The sequence below is a fragment of the Magallana gigas genome, chromosome 4 (genome assembly GCF_963853765.1).
Source record: "Magallana gigas chromosome 4, xbMagGiga1.1, whole genome shotgun sequence".
Lineage (NCBI taxonomy): Eukaryota > Metazoa > Mollusca > Bivalvia > Ostreida > Ostreidae > Magallana > Magallana gigas.
This window is the reverse complement of record NC_088856.1, coordinates 3,935,034-3,947,712: the sequence shown is the minus strand read 5'-3', so window position 1 is coordinate 3,947,712 and position 12,679 is coordinate 3,935,034. Positions and strand designations below refer to the sequence as shown.

The 12,679-nt window shown below is 33.2% G+C and overlaps 1 protein-coding gene across 1 annotated transcript; it reads right to left on the bottom strand.

The window, feature by feature from the left end:
- Positions 1 to 920: 920 nt before the first annotated feature.
- On the bottom strand, positions 921 to 4,485 carry LOC105341599 (heat shock 70 kDa protein 12A-like). The gene is made up of 3 exons (XM_066080971.1): positions 3,845 to 4,485; positions 2,314 to 2,473; positions 921 to 2,195 (listed from the first exon to the last, which is right to left on the bottom strand). Exons 1-3 carry the CDS (start codon positions 4,016 to 4,018, stop codon positions 1,135 to 1,137), a joined length of 1,395 nt encoding a protein of 464 aa, XP_065937043.1. The 5' UTR covers positions 4,019 to 4,485; the 3' UTR covers positions 921 to 1,134.
- Between the last annotated feature and the right edge of the window lie 8,194 nt (positions 4,486 to 12,679).

Here is a 12,679-nt window from a genome sequence, read left to right as displayed (position 1 = left end):
GAAAACTTAAATCACCCAACTCTATTTGTTCTTAATCACAAGAAATAGAAACATGTAATATTGTTTTAAATTTTCCATACAAAAATTCCAACAACGAGAAGTAAAAGTTAAAACCTTGGGGCAATATTAACAAGGAACAACGTGGAAAAAACAAAACTTAGTAAATGAAAAAAATAACAAACATTTAACCATTTCAAAAATCCATAAAATGAAGTACAAAATCAAAGCAGAGTAACACGGACCTCCAAAAGAATAGAGGTACATTCCTATACTGATTTTGAAAAAACAAAACGTAGAGGACAATCACATAGGTTAGATATACATATACCAAAGACAATTTTTTTTCTTAAAATAGATTGAATAACGTAGATTTACAAAAGGATGACGTCATGACTGTAAGTGTAATAATGTGTAAATTTGTAAACATCCTTGTAAACAGATTTAAAATAAAAAAAATATATGAACTTAAAAAAATGATTTTATTAGTGTTATTTGTTGAGAATATTAGAACAGATGTTATCTTAATCAAATATTCGCTGAATGTATGTAAACGACCTTTATTTCTCGGCCAGGCGTTTTAATCTGCCGTTATTAACTATATAAAAAAAACTCAACTAGAACAACACTACTCTGTATACTTTGAATTTAAAACTTAACACGTATTAATAGTTTGATCAGTGCTTGACTTGAAAAGTGCTGCAACGATCTTGTTTTTGTGTTGCTTTCATGGTACAGAAAACGGTATAAAAGTTAGGAAGTGTTTTAAGAACTGAAAATAATAAAAATAATAAACATTTAATCGAGGAGAATAGGAATAGTTTTTATAATTTCAACTTTTACTTTCCATTTACGGATATTCTAAAAAAGATTTTGCTAATAACCAAAATCAATATTGATATGATTAAAAATATGAGCCTAAGATTAATTCATTGTTTTTTTTTCAGTTAGATAATGTACAATTGATTGATACAAAAAATCAACACATGATTTAAGAGTGCATAAACAATTCATCGTAGTAAATGACATCAATCAACAATGTAAGTTTTGTGGTCTTAGTGTTTTTAACTTACCAAATCTGATTCTTAACATGTATATTAATACCAAATTAAATATGTATAATCCTTTGACTTTGAGTCAATCGCCAAGATAGCAAGCAACCATCTTAGCACTATTTGGTTGTTGTGCTATGAACATGATTTGCGTTTCTCCAAAATACACATCGATGTAAATGATATGTTTGGGAAGAAACTCATGACCAGGCGACAGAATATGCCCGATGAAGAAACAATCTTCCTCATCAACATATTTTGGACTGTTTAATGTACTAGCGTACAATTTAAAATTCCCTTCCTCTTTACAGTTTTTTATATGAAAATGTCTATCAATTTTTCTGTGTTCTCCGACAGATACAATTTCATCGATCTCTACTAGTTTACTAAACAGCCCCCAACATCGAAATTCTCCATTTTCCTCATATTTATGTTTTTCATCGTGTTCAGAAGGCTTGAACTTTTTGTTAACGCCAATGCCATAGGTATACTGGCTTCGTCTATGTTTTATAAGGTTAGGACTGTGACCGAAAATGACTGCGCCTTTCAAAATTGACCATGCTGCTTCTGTAGGGATGATTACACGCATGTGAGAAAACTTGGATTTAATTCCCTCAATAAGCATTGCAGACTCTGCATAGCCACCAACAAGAATAATAGTAGTAATGTCATTCCCGCCATTTTCCTGAATAAGTTTTGAAAGAAAATCAGCAATTTTTGTTATCGATTCAGCAAAGAAATCCTCGGCATCCTTTGATTTCAATCGCAGTTTGTCTCCAGTAAATGAAACGTCCATATGTTTTTCATATTTTGTAAAGACAGTTTTTACTGATTTCAACTCTCTACCGCAATGTACTAATGAGTAGGTTTCCCCAATTTGAGAGGGAATCCTGACATTAAATTTGCCGTCAGAATTGGGTTTGATTGCTCTTTTGGCCATTTCAAACTCCCTACAAGCTTCAAAAAATACACTTGGTATGTTTTCCTCAATGTACTTTGCAGTATCTTCACCAATGAGGCGTTTGATAAAATCCATATATTCTTCGTCCACTTTTGTACCTCCCCAGTTCCCTCCAGTTGCTTTGATGAGTTCTTTGACGCGACCGTCTTCAAGCACTTCGTGCGCCGTTATATCAACTGTACCCCCTGTCGAGTGTGAGTTACTTTTTAATTTATTATTTTACAACAAACTCAAACACTTTCAATGATTTCAGTTGTATGTTACATGTAGATCAAAAAATAAAAAAGTTAACGCATACCATACCTCCAACATCCACAACAATGTAATTGGATCCGGGAGCAAATGTCTCGAAGTCTTCATTCTCGTTTTCACAAATTCTCCTCTCTACAGGAAGAAGTTTAACATGCAGAGCTGCCGCTTCAGGTTCTAAAGCTATCGTCAACATACTAGAGTCAATTCCAGCCTGTAATACAAAAATAATTCCTATCAGATATCAATATGTTGGAGAGTTCAGTAAACAAACTTGTTTTTAATTTTATTGAACACTTGTTGTCCCAATGTGATAAGTTATAGAGCAGATTTTTCTTTAAAGTTATTGAAAATACATACAAAATATGATCCAAAATATATGATACCATTTTAAACGATAATTATTCTTTCAAATGACATACAACTATTTAATAAAATATTTCAAATTTCAATTTTCTATAACACTTTATTCAGGATATTTCACACATTTTATACATGTTTATAAAAAGAATTATCCCGTCTCAACAAAACATTGTTATTTACAACACATGCTCTACATGACGTCCTTTTTGTTCAATCACAAGATCAAGTCTTTTCTTAAAGTTATTGATAACGTTTCTGCATATATCTGAAGTTACATTTCGAATTTCGCGATGTATTGCTAATTTTAGATCTTCCAGAGTGGATGGCTTTGGGGCATACACTATGTCTTTTAAATATCCCCACAGAAAAAAAATCTAGTGGGCTTAAATCAGGGGAATGTGGTGGCCAAACGCAGTCCGTCCTGGACGAAATCAGTTTATAACCAAATGTTTTCTGTAACCATCAAAGAACACGCTTGACATGTGAGGGGTAGCTCCGTCTTATTGACTATCAATAGCAGCAGGATGAATGCCTCGTCTGCGCAGAGCTGGAATGAATTTGTTCTTTAGTAAGTGTAAATGCCGGTCACTGTTATCAGTCTTGACTTCACCATCAGCTTCAAAAAAATGGCCCAGTGACACCAGCAAAACTGATATCTGCCAAGACTATCACCTTGTCGTCGTGTAATGGTTTCTCATTCCAGTACTGATGTCTCTCTTTCCCCCAAACACGACAGTTTCGTTTGTTTATAGGCGAGTTTAAATAAAAGTGAGATTCATCGGTAAACCAAACAGTGTCTGCATTATCATTGTTGTTGGTCATCCACTGAGCAAATTTAAGCCTCATGGCTATGTCAGACCCTTTGAAGTTTTGCATCATAGGCACTGATTAACTGGGCGCATTTCCTAATTCCCTCAACACACTTCTCACTGACTTTTGTGGCGTTTCCGTGATCAGATCTTTAACAACTGCAACCGATTCATCAATTCTGCTTGTCCGAGGCCTTCCAGAGTTTTTCAAACGAGTATCTTTTATAATAATTTTATGACGTCATAACGCCATGACGACGTCAACGTTTTCCGTATTTACTTATATACCAAAATTATAGGTATAGCAGTTTAAAATAATATATAAATGACATATATAGATTATTAATAATACATTTTTTCAAAGTCAAAGTAGTATCAGATATTTTGGATCATCCTGTAATAGAAAAGAAAACCTCTACTGTAGTTTTCCTCATAAATGCTTTTGCAGGTTCAGACCAGATTGCTGGCACTGTGACAACCCATCTAATATCGGTCATTTCAATATCGGTTTGTTGTTTCCTTACTTCATTAAACAGTGAATTCACTAAAAATCTGAGTGATTCAGAAAACACTTTTCGAGCAGACATAGTCTTTCCAGTCTCATCTTCAACCAATGTATCTTGTACTTCTGACTTTAAGAAAGGTATCGTACGTAAATCATAAGTGAATGAAAATGTCACAAATGAAAATGCAAGAAATTTAACAAATCGAATAAAATGGACATTTTTACCTGTATTGCGTAAAGAGACATTTTAAATCTTCTGAAAAAATACCAGTTTTCATGATCATTGTCCAGTATCAGGTCCAAATACTTAGCCTCTGCCTCAAAACCAAATTTGTCGAATATTTTTTCTTCGGTGAACAGAATGCATGTTGGGGTTTTGTAATACATCATTGAGCTGATAGGATCCACCCAGTGTTTGATGCTAATGTTCCCTAGGTTTCTTGGGTCTTTCAAAAAATCATGCCTTGTAGAAAAAGCGTATCCCGAGAATGTTGTTCCAAAGTCTATTGCCCCAACTATCTCGTAATCCTTGCGTTTTGTGTCATTCATTTGAATCTATAAAATCCAATTGATATATTTTTGATGTAATGTTTTTAATTTTTGATAACATATTTCTATTTCTAGAACAAAAAGTATTTAAACTAGATACGATCTCGTTACGAGTAACGAGTAGGTCTTCCGTTCAATTTTTTAAACGATTCGATTAAAATATCAATGAAATTTCAGAATTCTCCCTCAACCACTTCCTTTCAGATAATGTATACAATTGTCAATATCCTTTAAAATGCTTAACAAAGAGTTTTGCTTTTTAACATATAGCACATTAAAGATTTAAGATTTTAGTCCCCTAAAATCTCTAAATACGTCATCAATGGGTTTGGAAATGAGTTTTACAAACTGATATTGCTGCGATCAACAACTTTGTTTTTATAATGCATTACAAAATCTTGATCATTTTTAACGTATGAGTAATAGAGTTAAGGAGTCTATTGGCCCCTAATTTAAGGGGCCAGCCCCTTTTTCTTGATTTTATACGAAACGTCTCATGAATACTAACATTTTTTGTTCTTACAGCCATCTAAAATTGATGATCACTTTTGAGATACAAATGATTAAATATTTTAGGGGCCAGCCCTCTAGATCATTAATGGGGACAGAAATTCGTGTTTTGATAAGTAGAATCAATTTAAATCATTTAATCAAACATTTTCTCTTCTTTGATGTTTAACAAAATATGTATACTTCTCTAGTAATTTTTCGTCAAAGTTTAAGTACTTTGGCCCCTAAAAATCCCTAATTACGTAATAAATGGGCGTGGCAATGATTTTTTCAAATGGATATTGGTACGATCAACAACTTTGCTTCTATAATGCATTACAAAATCTTTATCGTTTTTAAGTTATTTGTAATAGAGTTAACGAGTGCCTTGGCCCCTAAAAAAAGGGGCCAGCCCCTTTTTCTTGATTTCTTTGAAAAGGTCTTAAGAATACAAACAATTTTTGTTCTTACACCAATGTAAAATTGTTGATCATTTTTGAGATACAAATGATTGAATATTTTAGGGGCCAGCCCTCTAGATCCTTAATTGGGACAGAAATTCGTGTTTTGATAAGTGGAATTATTTTAAATCATTTATTCAAACATTTTCTCTTCTATGACGTCTAACAAAATATGCATACTTCTCTAGTTATTTTTTGTCAAAGTTTAAGTACTTTGGCCCCTAAAAATCCCTAATTACGTAATAAATGGGCGTGGCAATGATTTTTTCAAATAGATATTGGTACGATCAACAACTTTGCTTCTATAATGCATTACAAAATCTTTATCGTTTTTAAGTTATTTGTAATAGAGTTAACGAGCGAGTGCCTTGGCCCCTAAAAAAAGGGGCCAGTCCCTTTTTCTTGATTTCGTTGAAAAGGTCTTAAGAATACAAACAATTTTTGTTCTTACACCAATGTAAAATTGTTGATCATTTTTTAGATACAAATGATTGAATATTTTAGGGGCCAGCCCTCTAGATCCTTAATGGGGACAGAAATTCGTGTTTTGATAAGTGGAATTAATTTAAATCATTTATTCAAACAATTTCTCTTCTATGATGTCTAACAAAATATGCATACTTCTCTAGTTATTTTTTGTCAAAGTTTAAGTACTTTGGCCCCTAAAAATCCCCAATTACGTAATAAATGGGCGTGGCAATGATTTTTTCTAATAGATATTGGTACGATCAACAACTTTGCTTCTATAATGCATTACAAAATCTTAATCGTTTTTAAGTTACTTGTAATAGAGTTTACGAAGGCCTTGGCCCCTAAAAAAAGGGGCCAGCCCCTTTTTCTTGATTTGTAGGAAAAGGTCTTAAGAATACAAATATTTTTTGTTCTTACACCCATGTGAAATTGTTGATCATTTTTGAGATACAAATGATTGAATATTTTAGGGGCCAGCCCTCTAGATCCTTAATGGGGACAGAAAATCGTGTTTTGATAAGTGGAATCAATTTAAATCATTTATTCAAACATTTTCTCTTCTATGATGTCTAACAAAATATGTATACTTCTCTAGTTATTTTTCGTCAAAGTTTAAGTACTTTGGCCCCTAAAAATCCCTAATTACGTAATAAATGGGCGTGGCAATGATTTTTTCCTGATATTTATTGGTACGATCAACAACTTTGCTTCTATAATGCATTACAAAATCTTTATCGTTTTTATGTTATTCGTAATAGAGTTTATGACTGTCTTGGCCCCTAATTTAAGGGGCCAGCCCCTATTTCTTGATTTTGTTGAAAAGAACTTTTGATTATCTACCACTTTTGTTATATATGTTTTAACAAAATATCAACTCATAAAAAGATACAGATCAAAACGTATGAAAAATTTGATTCGAAATTGATACCCAATTTTCGAGCCTATGCGAGCTCATAGAAATGGCGCCACTGGCGCAAAAAAACTACATTGTGCACAACTTCAACCTATAGTCTACCTATCCTGAAAATTTCATATTCCTATCTCTGATAGTCTCTGAGGTTATGTCTGCACAAAATTAGTCGTAAAAACTTACAAAATCGGCCGTAAATCGGAACCGGAAGTGCTGATTTCAAAATTTAAAAAAACTTCTAGAATTATGACCACTGGCAATCATCTGAGAAAAAATGGTCGAAATCGGCCGAATAGTTTTCGAGAAATCGCGTGCACAAAATTCGTGGAAAAAAATAATAATAATAACTAGATACGATCTCGTTACGAGTAACGAGTAGGTCTTCCTTGCGATTTCTGTTTTTAATCATACCATGAATAATCGATATAATTTTAGAATTACCCCCCCCCCCCCACACACACACACTTTCAGATAATGTATACAAATCCCTAATTACGTAATAAATGGGTGTTGCAGTGAGTTTTCCAGATAGATATTGCTACAATTAATAACTTTGCTTTTATAATGCATTACGAAATCTTAATCGTTTTTATGTAATTTGTAATAGACTTTACGAGTTTCTTGCCCCCCCCCCCCAAAAAAAAGGGGGCCAGCCCCTTTTTCTTGATTTCTTTGAAAAGGTGTTAAGAATACTAACAATTTTTGTTCTTACACCCATCTAAAATTGTTGATCATTTTTGAGATACAAATGTATGAATATTTTAGGGGCCAGCCCTCTTGATCCTTAATGGGGACAGGAATTCGTGTTTTGATAAGTGGAATCGATTTAAATAATAAATTTAAACATTTTCTCTTCTATCATGTCTGACAAAAAATGTCTACTTCTCTAGTTATATTGCGTCAAAGTTTAAGTACTTTGGCTCCTAAAAATCCCTAATTACGTAATAAATGGGCGTGGCAATAATTTTTTCTAATAGATATTGGTACGATCAACAACTTTGCTTCTATATTGCATTACAAAAACTTTATCGTTTTTAAGTTATTTGTAATAGAGTTTAAGAGTGCCTTGGCCCCTTAATAAAGGGGCAAGCCCCTTTTTATTGATTTTGTTGGAAAGAACTTTTGATTCTCTACCACTTTTGTTATATATGTCTAAACAAAATATCAACTGATAAAAAGATATAAATCAAAACGTGTGAAAATTTTGAATGAAAATTCGTGCCCAATTTTCGTGCCCAGGCGAGCTCCAAGAAATGGCGCAACAGGCATTAAACAACTACATGCTGCACAACTTCAAACTATAGTCTACCTATCCTGAAAATTTCATATTCATATCTCTTATGGTTTCCGAGTTTATAGCTGCACAAAATGGGTCGTCAAAAATTACAAAATGGCCGACAATTCGGTACCGGAAGTGACTACGAAAAAATTAAGAAAAATGTATGAAGTTTAGATCACGCCCAACAATCTCTGAAAAAATGGTTGAGATCGGTCGAATAGATTTCGAGAAATCTCGTGCACAAAATTTGGAAAAAAAAAATAATAATAACTAGATACGATCTCGTTACGAGTAACGAGTAGGTCTTCCTTGCGATTTCTGTTTTAAATCTTACCATGAATAATCGATACAATTTTAGAATTATCCCCCCCCCCCACTTTCAGATAATGTATACAAATCCATTATTACGTAATAAATGGGTGTGGCAATGAGTTTTCCAGATAGATATTGCTACAATTAACAACTTTGCTTTTATAATGCATTACGAAATCTTAATCGTTTTTATGTAATTTGTAATTGACTTTACGAGTTTCTTCCCCCCCCCCAAAAAAAAGGGACCAGCCCCTTTTTCTTGATTTCTTTGAAAAGGTCTTAAGAATACTAACAATTTTTGTTCTTACACCCATCTAAAATTGTTGATCATTTTTGAGATACAAATGTATGAATATTTTAGGGGCCAGCCCTCTAGATCATTAATGGGGACAGAAATTCGTGCTTTGATAAGTGGAATCGATTTAAATCATAAATTCAAACATTTTCTCTTCTATGATGTCTAACAAAATATCTCTACTTCTCTAGTTATATTGAGTCAAAGTTTAAGTACTCTGGCCCCTAAAAATCCCTAATTACGTAATAAATGGGCGTGGCAATAATTTTTTCTAATAGATATTGGTACGATTAACAACTTTGCTTCTATAATGCATTACAAAATCTTTATCGTTTTTAAGTTATTTGTAATAGGGTTAACGAGTGCCTTGGCCCCTAATTTAAGGGGCCAGCCCCTTTTTCTTGATTTGTTTGAAAAGGTCTTGAGAATACAAATATTTTTTGTTCCTACACCCATGTAATATTGTTGATCATTTCTGAGATAAAAATGTTTGAATATTTTAGGGGCCAGCCCTCTAGATCCTTAATGGGGACGGAAATTCGTGTTTTGATAAGTGGCATCGATTTAAATCATAAATTCAAACATTTTCTCTTCTATGATGTCTAACAAAATATTTCTACTTTTCTAGTCATTTTTCGTCAAAGTTTAAGTACTTTGGCCCCTAAAAATCCCTAATTACGTAATAAATGGGCGTGGCAATGATTTTTCCTAATAGATATTGGTACGATCAACAACTTTGCTTCTATAATGCATTACAAAATCTTTATCGTTTTTAAGTTAATTGTTATAGAGTTTAAGAGTGCCTTGGCATCTTAAAAAAGGGGCCAGCCCCTTTTTCTTGATTTTATACGAAAGGTCTCATGAATACTTACATTTTTTGTTCTTACATCCATCTAAAATTGTTGATCACTTTTGAGATACAAATGATTGAATATTTTAGGGGTCAGCCCTCTAGATCCTTAATGGGGACAGAAATGCGTGTTTTGATAAGTGGAATCAATTCAAATCATTTATTCAAACATTTTCTCTTCTATGATGTCTTACAAAATATGTATACTTCTCTAGTTATTTTTCGTCAAAGTTTAAGTACTTTGACCCCCAAAAATCCCTAATTACGTAATAAATGGGCGTGGCAATGTTTTTTCCTAATAGATATTGGTACGATCAACAACTTTGCTTCTATAATGCATTACAAAATCTTTATCGTTTTTATGTTATTTGTAATAGAGTTTATGAGTGTCTTGGCCCCTAATTTAAGGGGCCAGCCCCTATTTCTTGATTTTGTTGAAAAGAACTTTCGATTATCTACCTTTTTTGTTATATATATTTTGACAAAATATCAACTCATAAAAAGATACAGATCAAAACGTATGAAAAATTTGATTCGAAATTCGTACCCAATTTTCGAGCCCAGGCGAGCTCATAGAAATGGCGCCACTGGCGCCAAAAAACTACATTGTGCACAACTTCAACCTATGGTCTACCTATCCTGAAAATTTCATATTCCTATCTCTGATAGTCTCTGAGTTTATGTCTGCACAAAATGGGTCGTAAAAACTGACAAAATCGGCCGTAAATCGGAACCGGAAGTGCCGATTTCAAAATTTCAAAAAACTTCTAGAATTATGACCACTGGCTATCATCTGAGAAAAAATGGTCGAAATCGGCCGAACAGTTTTCGAGAAATCGCGTGCACAAAATTCGTGGAAAAAAATAATAATAATAATAATAATAATAAGAAACAGTACGAAAACAATAAGGTCTTCCGTTGGAAACGGAAGACCTTAACGAGTAACGAGTAGGTCTTCCTTGCGATTTCTGTTTTAAATCATACCATGAATAATCGATACAATTCTAGAATTATCCCCCCCCCCTCCACTTTCAGATAATGTATACAAATCCATTATTACGTAATAAATGGGTGTGGCAATAAGTTTTCCAGATAGATATTGCTACAATTAACAACTTTGCTTGTATAATACATTACGAAATCTTAATCGTTTTTATGTAATTTGTAATAGACTTTACGAGTTTCTTCCCCCCCCCCCCAAAAAAGGGACCAGCCCCTTTTTCTTGATTTCTTTGAAAAGGTCTTAAGAATATTAACAATTTTTGTTCTTACACCCATCTAAAATTGTTGATCATTTTTGAGATACAAATGTATGAATATTTTAGGGGCCAGCCCTCTAGATCCTTAATGGGGACAGAAATTCGTGCTTTGATAAGTGGAATCGATTTAAATCATAAATTCAAACATTTTCTCTTCTATGATGTCGAACAAAATATGTCTACTTCTCTAGTTATATTGAGTCAAAGTTTAAGTACTCTGGCCCCTAAAAATCCCTAATTACGTAATAAATGGACGTGGCAATAATTTTTTCTAATAGATATTGGTACGATCAACAATTTTGCTTCTATAATGCATTACAAAATCTTTATCGTTTTTAAGTTATTTGTAATAGGGTTAACGAGTGCCTTGGCCCCTAATTTAAGGGGCCAGCCCCTTTTTCTTGATTTGTTTGAAAAGGTCTTGAGAATTCAAATATTTTTTGTTCTTACACCCATGTAATATTGTTGATCATTTCTGAGATACAAATGTTTGAATATTTTAGGGGCCAGCCCTCTAGATCCTTAATGGGGACAGAAAATCGTGTTTTGATAAGTGGAATCGATTTAAATCATAAATTCAAACATTTTCTCTTCTATGATGTCTAACAAAATATTTCTACTTTTCTAGTTATTTTTCGTCAAAGTTTAAGTACTTTGGCCCCTAAAAATCCCTAATTACGTAATAAATGGGCGTGGCAATGATTTTCCTAATAGATATTGGTACGATCAACAACTTTGCTTCTATAATGCATTACAAAATCTTTATCGTTTTTAAGTTAATTGTAATAGAGTTTAAGAGTGCCTTGGCCCCTAAAAAAAGGGGCCAGCCCCTTTTTCTTGATTTTATACGAAAGGTCTCATGAATACTAACACTTTTTGTTCTTACATCCATCTAAAATTGTTGATCATTTTTGAGATACAAATGATTGAATATTTTAGGGGCCAGCCCTCTAGATCCTTAATGGGGACAGAAATGCGTGTTTTGATAAGTGGAATCAATTTAAATCATTTATTCAAACATTTTCTCTTCTATGATGTCTAACAAAATATGTATACTTCTCTAGTTATTTTTCGTCAAAGTTTAAGTACTTTGGCCCCTAAAAATCCCTAATTACGTAATAAATGGGCTCGGCAATGTTTTTTTCCTAATAGATATTGGTACGATCAACAACTTTGCTTCTATAATGCATTACAAAATCTTTATCGTTTTTATGTTATTTGTAATAGAGTTTATGAGTGTCTTGGCCCCTAATTTAAGGGGCCAGTCCCTATTTCTTGATTTTGTTGAAAAAAACTTTCGATTATCTACCGTTTTTGTTATATATCTTTTGACAAAATATCAACTCATAAAAAGATACAGATCAAAACGTATGAAAAATTTGATTCGAAATTCGTACCGAATTTTCGAGCCTAGGCGAGCTCATAGAAATGGCGCCACTGGCGCCAAAAAACTACATTGTGCACAACTTCAACCTATGGTCTACCTATCCTGAAAATTTCATATTCCTATCTCTGATAGTCTCTGAGTTTATGTCTGCACAAAATGGGTCGTAAAAACTGACAAAATCGGCCGTAAATCGGAACCGGAAGTGCCGATTTCAAAATTTAAAAAAACTTCTAGAATTATGACCACTGGCTATCATCTGAGTAAAAATGGTCGAAATCGGCCGAATAGTTTTCGAGAAATCGCGTGCACAAAATTCGTGGAAAAAAATAATAATAATAACTAGATACGATCTCGTTACGAGTAACGAGTAGGTCTTCCGTTCAATTTTTAAACGATACGATTAAGATATCAATGAAATATCAGAATTCCCCCCTCAACCACTCCCTTTCAGATAATGCATACGATTGTCAATATCCCTTGA

Bases quoted from the DNA above. Each gene is read 5' to 3' on its own strand.
- LOC105341599 (XM_066080971.1), bottom strand. From the start codon at position 4,018: ATGTCTGCTCGAAAAGTGTTTTCTGAATCACTCAGATTTTTAGTGAAT. The intron at 2,474-3,844 runs GTTTTCTTTTCT...TTTGTATTACAG, and splicing joins TGAGGAAAACTACAGTAGAG to GCTGGAATTGACTCTAGTAT. The intron at 2,196-2,313 runs GTATGGTATGCG...CACACTCGACAG, and splicing joins CATTGTTGTGGATGTTGGAG to GGGGTACAGTTGATATAACG.